A 23,311-nucleotide genomic window follows, 5' to 3' on the forward strand; every position below is an offset into this window, starting at 1 on the left:
GTGCTTCTTATTAACCCTTACTAATGTTCACCTGTGTGCTGCCCTGGGGTAGCCGACCTGTGCCGACATGATGGGGTCCCGCACCCCGGACCCACACCTAGTATTAGGGACCCCCAGTGACAGAGACGCCTTGCCGTTCGGCCAGGGGGCTTAACCCTATATCTGCAGATATACGCAACTAAGATCTCTGTATTATCTGATTATTATGTAGTGTTATTTCTCACTCAGTATGCATTAGGGATAGCTATATGTTTTTCTCTTACCCAGGATTACCCCTTTTTTTTTATCACCTGAGTGACATCACAATCTGATTGAGCAGCTTACCAATAAATGTGCATTGGACCCCTTTCACACCGCACAGTGACCAGCGTCGAGCCAGCAATATGTCATGTCGATAATGGGTTTATTTGTGCGGTGTTAAAGGGGTATCATTAGATCATGAAATAGGAAATAGGAATAACCTTCTACTGCACTCTGCCAAGTCCTATGATATTGCGAGTGATCGCAATTCCTGCTTGTTAGCATAAATACTGGAAGCCTCCTGCCGGCGCAGCTTGGCTGAACCCGCAGAAGATCACGGCAGCTGCGTGTGATGTCACGCAGCTGCTGTGATCATGCCCACGACAAGCCCCCATTCGTCCGAATCCATCCCCGTTCTCACCGCACCACCCCCGCAATGCTCCGTCTCCTAACTGGGAATGGAGCGTTGCCCACCTTTCCCCACCCTGCAACCACCTCTGCCTGATTGACAGGCAGAGGCGATCGCATGTTCTGTGGCCTCCCTTCCCCCGCAGAAAGCGCAGGCTCATTCGCAGGATGGACGCTGTGCATGCGCCGGTGGGGCGAACGTAAAAATTCCAGTTGGATCGCGAGGTGCAATGAGATCACTGGATGACTAAGCTGATCAACCCAAGTGGGCAGCACAAACACCTGGCCCATCTAGGAGTGGCACTGCAGTGTCAGACAGGATGGCAGATTTAAAAACTAGGCCCCAAACAGCACATCATGCAAAGAAGAAAGAGAGGTGTAATGAGGTAGCTGGATGACTTTGCTAAGCGACACAAGTGTGCGGCACAAACACCTGGCCCATCTAGGAGTGGCACGCAGTGGCTGAATGTCAAAAGTGGCCCGTAATTTTTCAAGCCACCGACAGCATCTCCTGCACGCTCCATTCATTTCTCAAAAAATTCTGCACCACCAAATTAATTGTATGTGCAAAACATGGGACGTTTTGGAATTTGCCCAGATGTAATACACGCACAATATTGGTGGCACAGGAGAGTGTACCCTTAAACCACACCCACACACGGCAAAGCCTGTAAAAATAATTTGTATAATAATTACCCTTTTATTTGGAATTATTATAATAATATGCAGCACAGGTGAGCATACCCCTACACCACACAGGGCAAACCCTGTAAAAATAATTTGGATAATAATAACCCTTTTATTTGGAGCTATTATAAATAATAAAATGCAGCATAGGCGAGCATACACCTACACCACACAGGGCAAACTCTGTAAAAATAATTTGGATAATAATATAAGTATGTAACCCTTTTATTTGTAGTAAATAATATACAGCACAGGATACCACCACTGAACTTATGGCAGCACAAGACACCACCACTGGACTGATGCAGCACAAGACAGCACCACTGGACTGGACTTTTACGGCAGTACCTCTGGACTTATACGGCAGTACCCCTGGACTTATACAGCTGCACCAGTGGACTGGACTTATACGGCAGTACCACTGGACTTATACGGCTGTACCCCTGAACATATATGGCTACACCACTGGACTGGACTTGTATGGCAGTACCCCTGGACTTATACTGTATGGCAGCAGCACTGGACTTATGGCAGCACAGGACACGCGTTGATACCAGGCTATAGGCCGCCTATACCAGGCTATAGGCTGCCTGGTATCAACGCATCTGATGATGAATTGTTACTAAAGCAAATTGAAAGAGCAGCAGGAGTAGGAGACATAGTAGTGATGGGAGATTTTAACTATCCAGAGATAAACTGGAAAAACGACTTATGTGATACTGCTAGGGGCAATATGTTTTTAAACACACTTAATGATAACTACTTAGTCCAACTAATTGAGGAACCAACTAGGTACAATGCAATCTTAGGCCTGGTATTAACAAACAATGGGGATTTGGTATCAGGTATTATAGTAGGGGAACCCATAGGAAACAGCGACCACAATATGGTCACATTCAATATCACTTTCTATAAACAGCCCTATACTGGCTCAACTAGGACTTTAAACTTTAGCAAAGCAAATTTTGAAAAGATGAGAGTATTTTTCAGGGATATTGAATGGGAAGGTTTGTTTTTAGGAAAAAATACTACGGAGAAATGGGAGGTACTAAAATTCCTGCTAGCTAAAAATACACTCAAATTTATTCCTATGAGCAGCAAAAAAAGGAATAAAAATCATAAACCGATGTGGCTTAACAAAAAGATTAAGGAACTTATGGGCAAGAAAAGGCGAGCATTTAAAAAATACAAATCTGACGGGGAAGCAGAGTCATTTCAGCACTATAAGGAATGTAACAAAATTTGCAAAAAGGAAATAAGAGCGGCTAAAGTAGAAACTGAAAAACTAGTAGCAAAGGAAAGCAAAGCGAATCCCAAAAAATTCTTTAAATACATTAATAGCAAGAGATTAAAGAAGGAGAGTATAGGCCCTTTAAAAGACAAGTTGGGAGTCTTAAGCAAAAACGATAATGACATAGCGGACACACTAAATGAGTTTTTTTCAACAGTATTCACTAGAGAGGACCCAATTCAGGGACTGACGCACAATCTCAATAATGAGAATATCACACTGATAGGTACTTATTTAAGCGAGGAAGTAGTCTGTGACCGATTAAAACATTTAAAGATTAATAAATCACCAGGGCCCGATGGCATTCATCCAAGGGTTCTAATGGAGCTTCACTCTGAACTGGCAAAACCGCTATCTTTGATCTTTAAGGATTCAGTTATATCAGGTATGGTTCCCAAAGACTGGCGTATAGCGGAAGTAGTGCCTATATTCAAAAAGGGAAGTAAAGCTGAACCAGGTAATTATAGACCAGTTAGTCTTACATCTATAGTGTGGAAAGTATTGGAAGGTATTCTAAGAGATAGTATTCAGAAGTTCCTTGAAACCAATAAGGTCATTAAAAGGAATCAACATGGGTTTATGAAGGACAGATCCTGTCAAACCAACTTACTTGGCTTTTATGAAACAGTAAGCGCAAACCTAAATCAGGGTAAAGACGTGGATGTAATCTTTTTAGACTTTGCCAAAGCGTTCGATACTGTACCACACATGAGACTTATCTACAAGCTACAAGAATCAGGGCTAGGAAGCACAATATGCACTTGGGTCAAAAACTGGTTAGATAATAGGGAGCAGCGCGTTGTGGTTAATGGATCTTTTTCAACTTGGACTGAAGTGCTAAGTGGTGTGCCGCAAGGCTCAGTATTAGGACCGCTATTGTTCAATATTTTCATTAACAACCTAACAGAAGGTCTAGAGAGCATGGTGTCAATTTTTGCAGATGATACCAAATTGTGTAAGGCTATAAATACAGAGGAGGATGCAGAGTCTCTTCAGAACGACTTAGTTAAATTAGAAGCATGGGCAGCCAAATGGAGAATGCGCTTCAACACAGACAAGTGTAAGGTAATGCACTGTGGTAACAAGAACAAAAATTACACCTACCTACTAAATGGGGTAAAATTAGGGGATTCTGTACTGGAAAAGGACTTAGGTGTCCTCATAGATAGCAAGCTAAGCAGTAGTACCCAAAGTAGGACTGCAGCAAAGAAGGCTAATAAGATATTAGCATGCATAAAACGGGGTATTGATGCTAGGGACGAGAGTATTATACTCCCGTTATATAAATCACTAGTGAGGCCACACCTTGAATACTGTGTACAATTCTGGGCACCGTACTACAAAAAGGATATCCTGGAGCTTGAAAAGGTACAGAGGAGGGCGACCAAACTAATTAAGGGCATGGAGACGATGGAATACAAGGAAAGGCTTGAAAGACTAGGCATGTTTACATTGGAAAAGCGGAGACTAAGAGGGGATATGATCAACATCTACAAATATATAAGGGGACAATACACAGAGCTTGCGCGGGACCTGTTTTTGGTTAGATCAACACAGAGGACTCGTGGACACTCGCTCAGGTTAGAGGAGAGGAGATTCCGCACAATACGGCGTAAAGGCTTTTTCACGGTAAGGACAATACGTGTTTGGAATTCCCTGCCCGAGGGAGTTGTAATGGCGGAATCTGTCAACACCTTTAAGAATGGGTTAGATAAATTCCTAATGGATAAGGATATCCAGGGGTATGGTGCATAGTCATGCATTATAGTTACTATAAATAGGGATAAAATGCAACGGCTGACAGCAGCATCAGTCAGAAATTTTAGTCAAATCATCATGCATAGGAGACCACAAATAGGTTGAACTCGATGGACAATTGTCTTTTTTCAACCTCAGATACTATGTTACTATGTTACTATGACACCACCACTGGTTTTATGGCAGCACAGGATACCACCACTGGACTGATGCTGCACAAGACACCACCACTGGACTAATGCAGCACAAGACAGCACTGGAATGACACATAAGAGAGCAGGTCGCCACCCCATCCACCACACCAATTTCCCGCACAGATACTGAGGAGACATGTCCTATCGCTACACTCTCCAGGACTGGAGTGAAAATGGCGGCTGCACGGCTCCTTTTATGGTATCCAAAACCTGCGAGTATCCGACAGCGGGATGATGACATTTTGCCTCGTACTGGTTTCCAAGTCTGGCGGGAAGTCCCAAGCAGGACTTGGATCTGGGCTCGGGACGGGATGTTTGGGAGGTTTCGGTTCTCAGAGAACCGAACCCGTTCATCTCTAAGAAATGTTTTTCATAAATATATATATATATATATATATATATATATATATATAGACTCTTCTTCCAAACAGCAGCGGCACTCAAGGGATTTGTAAATCAAGAAAAAACTGTATTTCAGAAAGAATAAGTTCCCAACGTTTCGGGGCTCACACGCCCCTTTGTCAAGGTGAATATATATATATATATATGAAAAAAATATGTGGGTGGTAATTGGCGCTACTCCTTTCCTCACAGCTCGAAATGTCCTATTCCTTTTTGTGGTAGTTGGATGTCCTATGCTTTTCAGTACACTCCCCCTTTTTTATGAGGTGGCAGCCCTTTTCTCCAATGGTTTGCTGTTCAGGCTAACCTTTTTAAAATCTGGAAAACAAAAGTGAGAATAGGCGCCTCCTAGTGCAATATTTCGTATATATTATGACCTCCACCTTTGGTAACACCCCAGTGAATTCAAGGTGTACCATGAATGGTGGAATTCCAACCACCTATTTGAATGGCACAGGGTCACGACTTCAATGTATGATAGGATTAGTTTTCATCAATATTATCCTGGTGGTGCTTCTCCACGGTTTTTACCTTAACTGTATGGTAAGTATTATCAAAAATAAGCGGATATGGATACCCGACACAGCAATATAAAAACCCTTAGTATCAGAGGGGCTTTCTATTTGAGTCATCCGCCAATCCTCATGGGTCGACTACTTGAAGTGAAATCTAGATACTCAGGTGTAGCAGGAATTCACTTAGGTGAGAACCTTTATTGGATCAGCAATGATAGCCTGGTCTCTCTCTCTCTCTCTCTCTCTCTCTCTATATATATATATATATGCAGTTTCTGACTATGACAAGTGGAAGCTGAGGTTATGGCTGCCTCACCTCTGGTCTCTTTCTGACTGTCCCTGTATCTCCAGCAGGGCACTGCAAATTGGGTGAGTTTTGACTATAACAATGATTAGAATGATAGAGTTGAGTTAATACATTGTTAATGTCTTCATTGTATTGTTTTAAAAAATTTTACTCAAAACTCTGGAGTATGCTGGAGTATGGCAGGGCAGGCTCAGCCTCCCCTGCCTAATATGACCACACATCACTGGTTTGAAATAATGAATACAGTAGGTAACCAGCATTTTAACTAAGGATGTGGCTTCAGTAAATACCTAATGTAGGTACAATATTTTGGTAGCCATAGCACAACATTTTGGTTACTGCGCTTGAGAATTGCAAAGAGATGAGTGCATTTATTGCACCATATTCAAATAACTAAATCACAAACAGACAAACAGAATATATGACTCAAATGTTCAATAAGATGGTTCTGTTTTGCAAAGCTGGCCTTAGGCATAGGCAGTATACGCAAATGCTAGGTTCATCTGAAAATCCTAGGGGCATCTGGGCATCTACTATAAATTCTAATTAGCAATTTCAGGCTATAGAATTATTGCAGGCACTTTAGCATCTGTAGCTTTATTGCACTTGTGGTGGCCAGTGTACAACATTCTGTGAAACAATGCCGCTTCCGTGAGGTCATATACTTTTTCATGTGAGGGGTGGAGGCACCAAACAAAATCTTGCCTAGGGCACCAAATTGATTAGAACTGCCTCTGCTCTGTTGGTGGCATCATAAACAGCAGTAGTATACTGTATGCTTTACATTTAAGGGCAAAAGTATGGATTACAGATAACCAGAATAAGAAGTCATACGTAAGCCAGGTTGGTACACATAGCTAGTAGTCATAAATAAACCAGGTTATACAGTCAGGGCCATCTTAACAGCGCTGAAGGCCCTGGGCAAATCAGTGCACTCATCCATTCATGGGAATAGATAAAAATCAATAAATATCCCTCCTGCGGTCCCATACCGTCTCTATACATGCTTCCATACAGTAAGGAAAGAAGTGCTTGTTGCAGCCTAATATAACAGAAGCTGAAAACTGCATTACACTCCTGGCAACAAGCATGACACCCAGAGCATGAAACCCTTGGCAATGAGCATGGAACACAGAACATGAAACCCCTGGCAACAAGCAGGTAAATTAAAAGTAATTAGAAGCCTTACTGTGGGGCACAATGTATCAAGGGCATTGCGGTGTGTGGTATAATATAACATTGACTGACTAGACGTACAAGTAACTCACTTGTGTTCCTACGGTATTCTTATCTGTATGACATTACTTGCCCCCCCCCTCCCCCCCCCCCCCCCCACACACACACACCTGCTAATCTGTTACTTACTTGGCTGTTGTATAGAAAACCAAAGACAAATTCCTAGTATACGTAAGTATACTTGGCCAATAAAGCTGATTCTGATATGGTGCAAGAAGCATTACTGTGTGGGGCTTAAAATGGTGGAATTTGTTGCTTTCCTGTGGTGGCTGAGGTCTTTTGGTGCAGGGTCAAAATCTGGGATGTAAGATAGTCTTTTCCTGTGAGATCACGCCACCCAGGCTTTGACTGGCCCAAAGGGGTACAGGGGAAACCACCAGTGGGCCCCACTGTCTGCCCTTCCCCTCCACTATAGACCAGGTTCCAGACTGTGCACTTGAATTGTACAGTATACATGTTACCTTATACTGCACAGGACTATGGTGTGTTTACTCTGGTACATTATCATGCATGCATTAGCAGTATTTACTACATATATTTATCAAGGGGCCCAGCCCATGCACTCTCTCATGGTTAGGCATACCAATGTGGTGGCTGGCCACACCCCTTCAGGAGACTGGACACACATCTAAACATGGGACCCTACCACTTCATTCCCTCTGGTGGGCCCTTTATGCTTCAGTCCGACACTGATGCCACCTCATCAGGGGCGTGCACAAAATGAAACTAGAGATGTGCGGCGGGCCCTTTTTTTGGGGTTTGCATTTTCGATTTGTATCTGGATCTCCACTCGTGTTTTGGATCTGGATTGGTTTTGCTAAAACCACCCTTTCGGGTTTTGGATCAGGATTATTTTTTTTTAAAACATGAAAACAGATAAAATTACAGAATTTGGAGGTAATTTTGATCCTACGGTATTATTAACCTCAATAACATACATTTCCACTAATTTCCAGTCTATTCTGAAAACCTCTCAATATTGTTTTCAGGCCAAAATGTTGCACCGAGGTCACTGGATGACTAAGCTAAACAACACAAGTGGGCGGCACAAAAACCTGGCCCATCTAGGAGTGGCACTGCAGTGGCAGACAGGATGGCGGTTTTAAAAGCTAGGCCAAAATGTAGTGCTCTGATTTCAACAGATTGACCACCCTTGAATCCTGGCAAAGCGAATGAAGGGCTCCATCCACAAGTCCCACATACTTAGCGGAATCGCTCCATCTTAGCTCTTCCTTCAATTTCTCCAGCTGCTTCTGCAAAAGCCTGATGAGGAGAATGACCTGACTCAAGCTGGCAGTGTCTGAACTGACTTCACGCATGGCAAGTTCAAAGGGTTGGAGAACCATGCAAAACACGGAAATCATTCTCCACTGCTCTTGAGTCAGGTGCATTCCCCCTCCTTTGCCTTTATCGTAGGTGGATGTATAGGCTTGAATGGCCTTTTGCTGCTCATCCATCCTCTGAAGCATATAGACTGTTGAAACCTCATTACCACCTCTTGCTTCAGGTGATGGCAGGGCAGGTTCAGGAGTGTTTGCTGGCGCTACAGTCTTCGGCATGCAGTCGCTGAATGTTGAAAGTGTCCCTCAATTTTTCAGCTACCGACAGCATCTCCTGCACGCCCCTATCATTTTTCAAAAAATCCCGGACCACCAAATTAATTGTATGTGTAAAACATGGGACGTGCTGGAATTTGCCCAGATGTAATGCACGCACAATATTGGTGGCGTTGTCCGATATCACAAACATAGGATAGTCTAAGTGGGGTAAGCCATTGTGCAATGATTTCCCTCAATTTCCGTAAGAGGTTGTCAGCGGTGCGCCTCTTACGGAAACCGGTGATACACAGTGTAGCCTGCCTAGGAACGAGTTTGGCATTTGTAAGATGCTGCTACTGGTGCCGCTGCTGTTGTTGCTGCAGGAGGCAATATATCTACCCAGTGGGCTGTCACAGTTATGCAGTCCTTAGTTTGCCCTGCTACACTTGTCCACATGTCCATGGTTAAGTGGACAGTGGGTACAACTGCATTTTTCAGGACACTGAGGACACTTTTTTTTATGTCCCTGTACAGTCCGGGAATCACTTGCCTAGTGAAGTGGAATTTAGACGGAATTTGGTACCGGGTACACAGTACGTTCATCAATGTCTAAATCCCACTGCACTAATGGCGGATACCGGACGCACATCTAACACCAGCATAGTTGTTATGGCCTCAGTAATCTGCTTTACAACAGGTTGACTGCTGTCATATTTCATCATCCTCGCAAAGGATTGTTGGACAGTCAATTGCTTAGTTGAAGTAGTACAAGTGGTCTACCGACTTCCCCTCTGGGATCAGAATCAGAATCAGCTTTATTGGCCAGGTGTACTCACGTACACTAGGAATTCTTTGTGGTACAATGCATCGCCAAGCAGCAACATGAAGGAGGAAAAACGTAGCATACATTACAAACATTACACATGAGTTCATACTGCACATATGCAACTGTACAGTAGACATATTATACATTTAAGACTAAAAACTAAGGCTGCTTGGCAGAGCAGCACCGAGGCAGCCATCCGCGGCGCCAACTAGAACTCACACAATGCACATAATACAGAAGATTTAAGTATTACATCAAAAGATAAACCACACAGACAAAGACACAGAAAGAATAATGCATGATTGATGTAGGCATTTTGAGTAATAACCTCCAGGGGTTGTGTATTCCACCCTCACAAGGCACCAGGTGCGGAAGCCATCTTAGGCGCACTGCGTAGGATTACCCAGGGTGGAATAGTCCACCCCTAGAAGAGAACACAAAATGGGGAGATTGCAGAGTCCTTAAGTTCAGAGTAGGGTTCCAATAAAAACATCAGGTCCACGCATTTTTCATCCCATCCACAAGCGCACCAGATAAGGCAGCCATGTTGGGCGCACTACAAAGGTTACACAGTGGGAGATGAGCCATACAGGGGCCAAATGCATGTATGGGAGAACTGACACGTGTGTAGGAGTATGCTATAACCTGCATGGAAAGATCCAAATGAAGCACACCCCGCCCACGGAGGAACCATCCGGGGCAGCCATGTGGGGTGCACTGCATAGGTTACTGCTGGCAGGGTGTGCAACCAATGGAGGTACACATTACGGGAATAGCACACAGTGGGGTGGAAGTACCGTGTAAGAAGAAAGAGAAGAGAAAGACACATTTGCAGGAAAACTGTACTAACATTATTTTGTGAAAAAGATAAATGTCCTGGTCTCATGAGAGCAGTGCGGGTGGGTGTGAGAATGTGGGGTGCACACTAATGTCCAATGGAACTGACCCAGCAAAGTCTGGTCCTGATGTGCACGTCCCTCAGTTCCCTGCTCAGCTTGAGGGGTAGTCCCGGGGGCAGTCATGATGTTCTTGGACAGAGAAGTAGTAGGCATTGGTCCTGGTGTTCTCATGGCAGAGGTGAGGAGAGGCCACATAATGTTCCAGATTTCTTTCTTGATGCTGTTCAATGTTTGTTCAACTGTTTTTTTAACTGTTCATTTTCAAAACGCTTAGAGAAAGGAACGCTTTGAGTATTGGAACGCACAGCTGACATGCACAGCTGTGCATGGTTGAAGTTACAGATATACTATTGGAAATTGACCCAACTACAGCTGAGGCAATTGTCCCACTAATCAAAGGTGTTACATTACACAGTGTTTGACTAAACAAACACCAGCCCAGTCAGCCTTAATTAAATATGCGGCACTGACCAAGCTTTGAAACACAGGTATTTTAAATTACAAACAAAAGCATAAATCACAAAACTGTCTAACAAATGATTTGAAAATACATTTGGAATATAGATGATTTGCATAGGTGCAGATAGCAATAGGCAGATTACATGGTGAGATTGGAATTTACATTTGGAATATAGATGATTTGCATAGGTGCAGATAGCAATAGGCAGATTACATGGTGAGATTGGAACATACATTTGGAATATAGATGATTTGCATAGGTGCAGATAGCAATAGGCAGATTACATGGTGAGATTGGAACATACATTTGTAATATAGATGATTTGCATAGGTGCAGATAGCAATAGGCAGATTACATGGTGAGATTGGAACATACATTTGGAATATAGATGATTTGCATAGGTGCAGATAGCAATAGGCAGATTACATGGTGAGATTGGAACATACATTTGGAATATGATGATGATGATCGACTCCCAGCATCAACAACAGCAGCGGTAGCAGCAGCAGTATGCGTACCACTCAAGGATCCCCGGAGGAATCCCAGTTAGGAGAGGACTCATCAGTCTTGCCAGTGACATGGCCTGCAGGACTACTGACATTCCTGACTGAGGAGAAAATTGACATTGAGGGAGTTGGTGGTGTGGCCTGCAGGAGCTTGGGTACACAGGAAGAAGGGATTTAGATGTCAGTGGACTGCTTACGCTCTTAACCAAAGTTTCTGAACTTGACAATGACTTATGATGAATGCACTGTAGGTGACGTATAAGGGAGGATGTTCCTAGGTGGTTAACGTCCTTACCCCTACTTATTATGGATTAACAAAGGCAACACACAGCTTGACACCTGTTGTCCGGATTTGTGTAGAAATAATTCCACACCGAAGAGGTGGATTTTTTGGTATTTTGCCCAGGCATGACAATGGGCTTTCTCATCCCATGGACAATAACTGTCTCCACTGGTGCCTTATTCAAACAAACCACATCACCATCCGAATCCTCATCGTCAACTTCCTCCTCAGCGCCAGTTACACCAATATCCGCCTCATCCTGGTGTACGTCTACAGTGACATCCTCAATCTCATTATCAGCAACTGGACTGGTGGTGCTCCTCCCAGCACTTGCAGGGGGCGTGCAAATGGTGGTAGGAGCCTCCTCTTTCCATACATTCTTGGGAAGGTCAGGCCTACACATCGCAACCACGGACACACTTGGAATCTCCTTGGGGATTTGTGATATCTCTGAATGCACAGTTGTTTTTTCCTGTGCTTTAACAAGATTAATCTTTTTAAATTTTTCAAGAGGGAAGAGGGCTTCCATCCTCATGAGAAGCTAAGCCACCAGCCTTAGCCTTTCCTTGCCACTTTGTGTCTTGAATGGCATATTGCCTATTTTACATTTCTCATCAGACCATTTCTTTTTTTTCTGATTATTAATTTTTGCTTCTTGGATTTTACATGCCCTCTATGACATTGGGCATCGGCCTTAGCAGACAACGTTGATGGAATTGCGTCGTCAATGTCATTACTGGTGGCAGCAGCAGCTTCGGCACTAGTACTAGGAACTAGAAGTGTTTCCTGATCTTCCACTATTTTTTCCTCCAAATTGTTGTACTCCAGTTCACAGGACAGCACCCCTTTATTATTATGGCACACAGAACAGTGCCCCTTTATTCTCACAGCACCCCTGTAATCTTACAGCACACAGGACCAGTGTACTTTTATTTTAACAACAGCACCCCTGTATTTTTACAGCATACAGGACCAGTGTGCCTTTATTTTAACAACAGCACCCCTGAATTTTTTCAGCACACAGGGCCAGTGTACTTTTATTTTAGCAACAGCACCCCTGTATTTTTACAGCATACAGGACCAGTGTGCTTTTATTTTAACAACAGCACCCCTAAATTTTTACAGCATACAGGGCCAGTGTACTTTTATTTTAACAACAGCACCCCTGGATTTTTACAGCATACAGGGCCAGTGTAATATTATTTTAACAGCAGCACTCCTGTATTTTTACAGCATACAAGACCAGTGTGCTTTTAGTTTAACAGAACCCCTACATTTTTACAGCATACAGGACCAGTGTACTTTTATTTTAACAACAGCACCCCTGAATTTTTACAGCATACAAGAACAGTGTAATATTATTTTAACAGCAGCACCCCTGTATTTTTACAGCATACAGGACCAGCGTGCTTTTATTTTAACAACAGCACCCCTGGATTTTTACAGCATACAGGGCCAGTGTAATAATATTTTAACAACAACATCCCTGAATTTTTACAGCATACAAGAGCAGTGTGCTTTTATTTTAACAGCACCCCTGAAATTTTATAGCATACAGGACCAGTGTACTTTTATTTTAACAACAGCACCCCTGAATATTTACAGCATACAAGGCCAGTGTAATATTATTTTAACAGCAGCACCCCTATATTTTTACAGCATATAGGTCCAGTGTGCTTTTATTTTAACAGCACCCCTGGATTTTTACAGCATACAGGGCCAGTGTAATATTATTTTAACAACAGTACACCTGTATTTTTACAGCATACAGACCAGTGTAATATTATTTTAACAACAGCATCCCTGAATTTTTACAGCATACAGGGCCAGTGTACTTTAATTTTAACAACAGCACCCCTGAATTTTTACAGCATACAGGGCCAGTGTAATATTATTTTCACAGCAGCACCCCTGTATTTTTACAGCATACAAGACCAGTGTGCTTTAATTTTAACAGAACCCCTGAATTTTTACAGCATACAAGGCCAGTGTACTTTTATTTTACCAACAGCACCCCTAAATTTTTACAGCATACAAAACCAGTGTAATATTATTTTAACAGCAGCACCCCTGTATTTTTACAGCATACACGACCAGTGTGCTTTTATTTTAACAACAGCACCCTTGGATTTTTACAGCATACAGGGCCAGTGTACTTTTATTTTAACAACAGCACCCCTGAATTTTAACAGCATACAGGGCCAGTGTAATATTATTTTCACAGCAGCACCCCTGTATTTTTACAGCATACAAGACCAGTGTGCTTTTATTTTAACAGAACCCCTGAATTTTTACAGCATACGAGGCCAGTGAACTTTTATTTTAACAACAGCACCCCTGAATTTTTACAGCATACAAGGCCAGTGTAATATTATTTTAACAGCAGCACCCCTGTATTTTTACAGCATACAGGACCAGTGTGCTTTTATTTTAACAACAGCACCCTTGGATTTTTACAGCATACAGGGCCAGTGTACTTTTATTTTAACAATAGCACCCCTGAATTTTTACAGCATACAAGGCCAGTGTAATATTATTTTAACATTAGCACCCCTGTATTTTTACAGCATACAGGACCAGTATGCTTTTATTTTAACAACAGCACCCCTGGATTTTTACAGCATACAGGGCCAGTGTAATATTATTTTAACAACAGCACCCCTGTATTTTTACAGCATACAGGACCAGTGTACCTTTATTTTAACAACAGCACCCCTGAATTTTGATAGCATACAGGGCCAGTGTACTTTTATTTTAACAACAGCTCCCCTTAAATTTTACAGCATACAGGAACAGTGTGCTTTTATTTTAACAACACCCCTGATTTTTTTTACAGCATACATGGCCAGTGTACTTTTATTTTAATAACAGCACCCCTGAATTTTTACAGCATACAAGGCCAGTGTAATATTATTTTAACAGCAGCTCCCCTGAATTTTTACAACATATCGGACCAGTGTACTTTTATGTATTTTTACAGCATACAGGACCAGTTTGCTTTTATTTTAACAACAGCACTCTTGCATTTTTACAGCATACAGGGCCAGTGTAATATTATTTTAACAACAGCAATCCTGAATTTTTACAGCATACAGGGCCAGTGTACTTTTAGTTTAACAACAGCACCCCTGAATTTTTACAGCATACAAGGCCAGTGTAATATTATTTTAACATTAGCACCCCTGTATTTTTACAGCATACAGGACCAGTGTGCTTTTATTTTAACAACAGCACCCCTGGATGTTTACAGCATACAGGGCCAGTGTAATATTATTTTAACAACAGCACCCCTGTATTTTTACAGCATACAGGACCAGTGTACTTTTATTTTAACAACGCACCCCTGAATTTTGATAGCATACATGGCCAGTGTACTTTTATTTTAACAACAGCTCCCCTGAATTTTTACAGCATACAGGAACAGTGTGCTTTTATTTTAACAGCACCCCTGATTTTTTTACAGCATACATGGCCAGTGTACTTTTATTTTAATAACAGCACCCCTGAATTTTTACAGCATACAAGGCCAGTGTAATATTATTTTAACAGCAGCTCCCCTGAATTTTTACAACATATCGGACCAGTGTACTTTTATGTATTTTTACAGCATACAGGACCAGTTTGCTTTTATTTTAACAACAGCACTCTTGCATTTTTACAGCATACAGGGCCAGTGTAATATTATTTTAACAACAGCAATCCTGAATTTTTACAGCATACAGGGCCAGTGTACTTTTATTTTCACTGCACCCCTGAATTTTTACAGCTTAAAAGACAGGGCCAGCACCCCTGTATTTTTACAGCACACAGGAGGACATTGCAACTGCCCCCTATACAACACAGTGACAGCCAGGACAGCAACACCCATGTACAGCTGCAGCACCCCTAACAGCACATGAATCACCAGTGATAGCCAGGACAGCACCCCTAACAGCACAGTGACACCACAGTGACAGGAACAGCAACCCTACCTGACCCTACCTGATGCCACCACCCACAGAGAGACAGAGGTCTGTCTCCTTCACTCTCCAAGTATAGAGTGAAAATGGCAGTGACACGTGGCTGGTTATATGGAATCCAAAACCCACGAGAATCCAACAGCGGGATGATGGCGTTTTGCCTCATTCTGGTTTCCAAGTCTGGCAGGAAGTTCCCAGCCGGACTTGGATCTGGGCTCAGATCATGAAGTTCAGGGGGGTTCTTTTCTCTGGGAACTAATCTCTAAATGAAACCCCTGACAACGAGCATAGAACCCAGAGCATGAAACCCCTTGCAACAAGCAGGTCATTTAAAAGTAATGAAAAACCTAATTAGAAGTGGGGGCGTGCACTAAAACATTTTTTTGGGTGTCTGTGGGGGTGCATTTTAGAATGTCTATGGGGTGGCACATATTTTTACTGTTTACACTGGGATCCAAATTGTCTAGAAACAGCCCTGCATCCAGTACTAGTTCTGGGGACATATTATTGGTGCTGCTGCTATTGCTGCCATTGTATTATCCAGTACTTGTTCTGGGGAAATATTAATGGCGGTGCTGTTATTGCTGAATGTAAAATCATCTCAATATGAGACTCCCGCCAAAAATTTTATAAATAATTTATTAGAACCCAATGAAGATAGCAAGCAAATAATTGAACAAACCAAGAAGCATAAATCATAATAATAATAATAATAATAATAATAATAATCCTTTAAGAAAAAAAATTACAAACTAAGTAAAAACAATCAAAGAAGATGCAGATCTTTATTGGGGTAAAACAAGTACTTGTATTGGAGTCAAGAAAACAACAGGACAAATGCTGACTACAGCCATTGGGAAGTGGTAAGTGCATCATCTGGGAAAGTTTTCATGTTACAGTTTTAATACTAATGATTGTGCTATTTGCAATAAGGGGCGATGCATGCCAACTGCTTAAAAAAAATAATGAGCTTGGTTCACTCTAAAAATTGCTTCTATCCAGCCTGAATGTTACACATAATCAGTTTCTAGTGATCAGACTGTAATATTGTACCACATTTTCATACGTGTCTCTACCTAAGATGTATTAATGCTTAGAGATTCTGCTTTCAAATGATTGGGCACTACTTTCACTTATAGCTTATTAACAAGCATTAATATCAATATTACTTTTGGCATAAAAGTGGGCACTAATAATCATGCATTCTGTTGGGCATTGCTGCTTGTGGCATATTGATAGGCATTGTGCTTGGCATAGTAGGTATATGTACCTATATTGCTGGCATATACTGCCCATTGTTACTATCAGACGATTGTTAATATTCCATGTTGTTAGTACTGGCACATTATTGGGCTCCATGTTTATGCTGGCATTTTATTAGCCACTATTAATTCCAGTTGCTTATTACTGTTACTAATTATTTACTTAACACTTGCCATTAGCTGCAAAAGAGATTCCCAGCAGTATATTTGATTACATTAATTAATTACATGAGATATATTTACAAAATACACGTATGTTTACTGAACCTTTTTTTTAAGTAAAAACACTGTGACATACAGTATGGCACTTTGCAAGAGTTGGCATCCAAATGTCAGGTGCCCTAGATCTAGCAGGTTACCCACAATTGATCTAATTCAGGGGTAGGCAACCTGTGGCACTCCAGAAGCTGTGGAACTACACATCCCAGCATGCCCTGCAACAGATTTAGCATGCCATAACATTAAAACTGTGTCAGTGCATGCCAGGATGTGTAGTTCCACAGCAGCTGGACTGCTCCAGGTTGCCTACCTCTGATCTAATTAATAGTAAAAGACAGTCAGGGACAAGTAGACTCTTGATCATGTCTGGTTAAGTAGACACAAATCCACACGACTACAATATATTATCCTTTAATTTTATCCTTTAAAGATTTCCAAGAACTGCTTACTTTCTGTAACAAACTGCTTCTTATGTGTTTTTAAACAATTTTTAGATAGGAATATGTTAGAATTTGGACTGGCTGCATTTGAAAGTGCAAAGCATCACTGATTGCAAAATATTGATGAAACATGTTATGGAAGTTCTTGTACCCCTTTTTTCCTGTTACCACATACATTCAAAATATTATAAATTAACAATTATAAATAATATTCTTGATTAAGATGAGTACTTTTCAGCATAACACTAGCTTACAATACCATCTTACAGTACATAAATAACCTGATGATTACAATATTATTTCACTGTTATTTGTCAGCTTACAAACCCATCAAGTCATGCTGAAAGGTAATGATTGTGTAAATACTAGCTAGAACTGTCAAATTATTTAATAATTGACCGCTAAATGCAGAAACTGAGACTTGTATTATGTATTTCACCACAAAAAAAACCCACAAACTCTATTTTCTCACTGGTAACTTAGATATATAAAGCTCTATTCTACTTTTATGATAGTCATATAAATAATTGGTTGACAATTGCATACATTCAAAAATGTATCTAAAAGCAAATATGTTTAACTGGTATATAAAAGTATTACTTATGTTGGTATAAAACTGATGCTAGAAAAAGAAATGATTCTATACCGTACATGCAACAATGTTAGAAATGAGCATTACATTTATTCTTATCTAAACAATGACTTAATGCAATGAATCTTCATACAGTACCTAATAAGAGCCTGAATCCTGCCATTCCATCCAAATTGAATTCTTTGTCTTCATTCTTCAAAAGTAAAACCGCTTTCCAAATGGCTGAAATAACATTTCTAAGTGCCATTTCATTATGTGTTTCAGAACAATTACACACCGCCAACAGAACAAGCAAAAGTGCGATCTTCATTGTCAACTTCCCTGCACTTATACCTGTCTTGTACAAAGAGATGTGTTTTCTCAGACTTAGCTGTTGGCTCAATATCAATAGCTCAAGACCTGAGTGTTGGGTGTAGCTAATCATGTGTTCTGGCTGTGGGAGGATTCTTTAATGAATTATTAACCTTTTACTAAAAAGCAGAAATGTGCAGAAATCAATGGAAGTGTTCCAATACATACAAAAATACAGCATATTGTAAATATCAATAAATAAATACAGATGGAGTATGGAGCAAGGTCTATCCATTTTTTTAAAGATTATGGGGGCATTTGTGTCAAAACTTGGAGAGAGCTAAAGTACCAACCAATCAGCTTTTAACAATCACTTTACAGGGTGTGTTTGAAAAATGACACGTAGGAGCTGATTGGTTTGTATGTTATCTCTCTCCAATCTTTCATGTATGCCCCATTTACAGTTAAAGAAGATATCAGCCTTAAAATCAGGCTGTAGTAAGAATCACTTTTACTAGAGGCAAGAAGTGTGAATCACTTTTACTAGAGACGAGCCTATTTACTAGTGTGAATCACTTTTACCAGAGGAGAGCCTATTTACTAGTGTGAATCACTTTTACCAGAGGAAAGACCATTTACTAGTGTGAACCACTTTTACTAGAGGCAAGCCGATTTACTAGTGTTAATAACTTTTACCAGAGGCAAGCCCATTTACTAGTGTGAATTACTTTTACTAGAGGCAAGCCCATTTACTAGTGTGAATCACTTTTACTAGAGGCAAGCCCATTTACTAGTGTGAATCACTTTTACTGGTAATCCTTGCAGACTTTTAGATGATACTGTACATACAATTCTTATAAAATGTTCCCAATTACCGAGATTCAACAGTTGTATAAGTATACATGCAAACACTAGTAAGTTCCAATTATATGACCAGGGCTCTATTATTCTACATCTACCCATGAATATATGAATGTTTTTGTTTCCATTATTGTATAACTCTGCGGAATATGTTAAAGGGGTTTCCACTTCAGGAAATCCATCACTAGTTAGGAAGCCACTATATACTGTAGCCCTTCAGTGGGGATCCTTTCTGATTATTCCAACATTACCAGCACTGAGCTGCCATTCCAGACAAGCTGAAGACATAGAATTCGTGTCCCTTTGGGGTGGCTGGAAGGGCAGTTCAAATTTATTACTATGTAGATGTGTAGAATTTGTGGGACACTATTGGAAAGGAACTATGGTCAGCCAGGTGCTACCTACAAAGCACATCCCTGCCCCAGATGCCTAAGTAGCACTAAATAGTTTTACATTTAGCACAAGAATATGACATCATGCCTCCTTAGGGTACATGCCAGCACTGTGCTTGTTTATGGTAGTTGTTCTTAATTCACCTTGCCTGACCAGTATATTCGTTTTGAACAAATGACGGCACTAGGCGTTTGTTGATTCAGGTTGGGGCCCCTTGGGCACGGTGTATGTTTTGGAGTGTGAGTGACTTAGGATGGACTAATGATGCTGTTCCTCAAGCAAGCCACTAGTAATAGCAGAAGACTGATGCTGCAGAATGGGTAGGACAGATGGTGAGAACAGGTGCATGCTAGCAGGATAGATGATGGCTGGAGCTTCACGGTATGTAGTAGATCTTATAGCAAACTGCAATTACTATGGAACTGAGTGACAGGAGAACAACTGAAGCAGAATACACACTGGACTTGGGGGGCTAGTAATCTTTTCAATTATTTAAAAGAAAAAAGTTCAAAGTATTAACAAGATTTAGGGAAAAGTCTGCATCTTAAATATCACAGAACTTTGTACTTAGAACTTTTTAGCACAGACTGAATTTCATAGTGAGACAGATTGTTACAGAGGTGCAAAGTTCCTGAAATATAATGTTTGTGGTCTGCCCTTGTATTGACAATCTGTGGAAGTACCATTCTGCACCATTGTAATTGTAAATTCATACAGATTGAGCCTCTGATATCTTGGCTGGCTGAGGCATTAGTTGCAATCGGGCATACGCAGCGTGCCTGGGCGCAAGGAGGCTTGCCTAGTCATAGGGAGGCGCACAGAGCGTTTGGCATTACCTTTAAGTGTAGTACCTGTGATCATCCACTAGATGTCACTTTTTAAAATCACCATCGCGCATGCATGTGGTCTCCATTAAAATACAATACCAAACTACAGCGTAAGAAATACTTTACTGGTGCGTCTCATTATGCTACAATATGCTACAGTATGTCATACAGTATATTACAGTTACAGATGCAAATACAGTAGTACAGTATATACAGATGCAAACGAATGTGATAAAGCCACAGTATAGTCCATTAATGTTAGGAATATGTGAGCGTCCAAGTCCCGCAGACAAATCAACAAATAAAAACTGTAGTGTATACAGACACAAATGAACATGTTACAGGTATAGTGTGGTCTATTGATGTTAGGGATATGTGAGCGTCCAAATCCTGTAGCCATTACGGCATAATCAAGACCAATGGGCTTATGCATCTGTAATGCGGCAACGTGTCCAAGTGGTGAAGTGTGATGCTTCCCATGCTTAGAGTCCCAGATTTGATTCCCAAATTGCGAATGCATGTTACTTTTTTCCTGACACTTTATTCATTTTTTTTAATCTAATGTACTGTACTATGCCTTCACATTCAATAGAAGTGTGCCCACAAGTTTTACATAAAGCAGGGCAAAGCTGCAAGACCATATCTACTGTAAAATACACAGCGGCTACGAGGATAAGGTTCTATGCACCGTACGGTACACATTCAATTCTGTAGCAGGCCAGACTCGATTGACATGGCTACCACCCATGACCCCTTGCCCTGTGGAAGCCCTCAGCTATGGAGCCAGCAACTGCATAGGTTTTGCAAGTTACAGGGCAATGCTGAAGGAGCGTCACAATACCCTAGCTAAAATACACAGGGTTGATAGGGACAGGCAAGCTCTATGCACATTACGATACACCGGACTTGATCGCATAGAAAGTTGACAAAATGGCTGCTGCCCATGACCCCTTGCCCTGTGAAAGCTCTCAGACATGGAGCGAGTGACGGCATAGGTTTTGCAGGCTACATGGCAATGCTGAAGGAGTGTCTGAATCCCCTAGCTAAAATACACATGAGTGATAGGGATAAGCGAGTTCTATACACATTACGATTCACCAGACTCGACCGACCGCATAACAAACTGACAAAATGGCTGCCGCCCATGACCCCTGGCCCCGTGGCAGCCCTTAGACATGGAGCGAGTGATGGCATAGGTTTTGCAGGCTACAGGGCAATGCTGAAGGATTGTCTGAATCCCCTAGCTAAAATACACAGGGGGGATAAGGATAAGAGAGTGAGCTCTATGCATATTATGATACACCGGACTCGATCACATAGCAAGTTTACAAAATGGCTGCAGCCCGTTATCCCTTAATGAAAATCATATAGAGAACTGCAGTTGCTTTGATAGATATAAATGGTACAGTAGCAGTGATCCCTTCTCATAAAGTACAACACAGATTCTCTAACGCCAATGATCTACAGTACTGTGTTGCTTGAACATCAGGATACACTAGTTTATATTTATTGGTATGTCTACGAGTCCTCATTGCCACTGTGTATTTTAGATAGTGGAATGAGATGCTCCTGCAGATTTACCCTGATTTATGTAAAACCTGTGTGCACACTTCTATTGAATGTGACGGTATATTACAATAGATTTAAAAAAAAATTAATACAGTGAGTGTCAGAAGAAATAAATATACACTCACACTGTGGGAATCGAACCCAGCACTCTAAGCATGGGAGGCAGAAGACTTCACCGCTTACCCACACCCCTTCATGGAAGATACACAAGCTCATGTGTAAAAGTACTTTAAGCAGAGATTCCTTCCCATTGGTGTTTGTTTATGCCGTTAAGGGACTTGGACGCTCATATCACAGAACACGGTATTTAGACACCACCTCCCCCTACCCCCATCCCACTTCCCCTCTGGGAGCCTGCACAGTTCATAGAAAGGGAGGGAGGTCAGGTTACAATAAATGTACAACACGATACTGTACTGTATGTACAGTAAATGAAAATCTGATAGAGAACTGCAGTCGCTTTGATGTGTAAATGGTACAGTAGCAGTGATCCCTTCTCATAAAGTACAACACAGATTCTCTAATGCCGATGATCTACAGTACTGTAACATTACGTGCAGTGCCCGACTTCTGTCACTGTGAAGAAGCCGACACTGCAGTCTCCGAGGTCAGCCAGCACCTCTCGCACCCCCTTAGTCACGGAAACAGGGGTCGGGAAGCGAAGCCACGCCCATGTGCAGCGCAACCACACACCCATATCACAAAGCCACGCCCCTTCTGACGGCACCCGCGAAGCCACGCCCCTTTTTGACCAGGAGCCGCACCGGGTGTCAAACATGTAAGTGACGCCTCTGGATGTAAGATGCAATTATTAACCCTTTCAGTGTACAAACTTTCAATAACGGACACATCTTCTATTATGTGACTAAATATTTTAGTTTACATCATTATAAGTAAAATGTAATTTCCTATGCTGCATAAAATTGGGAAACGTTCTCTTAAATTAGACTAACATCAAGTATGTCTTCATCAACCCAGAAAAACATATGGTAAAACGGTGGGAGGTGGAAACTTCTGCTAAGTCACACTGATATGTTCAAACAGGAAAGAAAATACTGAGCTGTACAATAATAGATTGCCGCTAACACCTTTGCATACTTTCTTCTACACAGTGCATGACAACCATTGCAAGTGCCACATTCATATTACTTTAAGTTATCTAAAACACAATGAATAAAGCCATCTAGAAAAATAACCTGGTCTGAGAAACATCACAAGATAAAGCATTATACAGTAAAACTGCATAATCTTTTATGGTACAAAAAAAAACAGAACAAGTGTAAAATACAGTTTTATCAGTTACTGCATATGTGCAAAATTAATATCTCATGGGAAACAATTTTCCTAT

At 41.4% G+C, this 23,311-nt stretch overlaps 1 protein-coding gene across 1 annotated transcript in view; it reads right to left on the reverse strand.

The window, feature by feature from the left end:
- The window catches only part of C7H16orf89 (chromosome 7 C16orf89 homolog), a 189,610-nt gene extending 171,241 nt beyond the window's left edge, over window positions 1-18,369 (reverse strand). The window contains exon 1 of the mRNA XM_063932361.1: window positions 18,161-18,369. Coding sequence (XP_063788431.1) covers window positions 18,161-18,332 — 172 coding nt within the window. The 5' untranslated portion in view covers window positions 18,333-18,369. The remainder of the gene's footprint in view (window positions 1-18,160) is intronic.
- Window positions 18,370-23,311: the final 4,942 nt, after the last annotated feature.

Source organism: Pseudophryne corroboree, chromosome 7, assembly GCF_028390025.1.
Source record: "Pseudophryne corroboree isolate aPseCor3 chromosome 7, aPseCor3.hap2, whole genome shotgun sequence".
Taxonomy (NCBI): Eukaryota; Metazoa; Chordata; class Amphibia; order Anura; family Myobatrachidae; genus Pseudophryne; species Pseudophryne corroboree.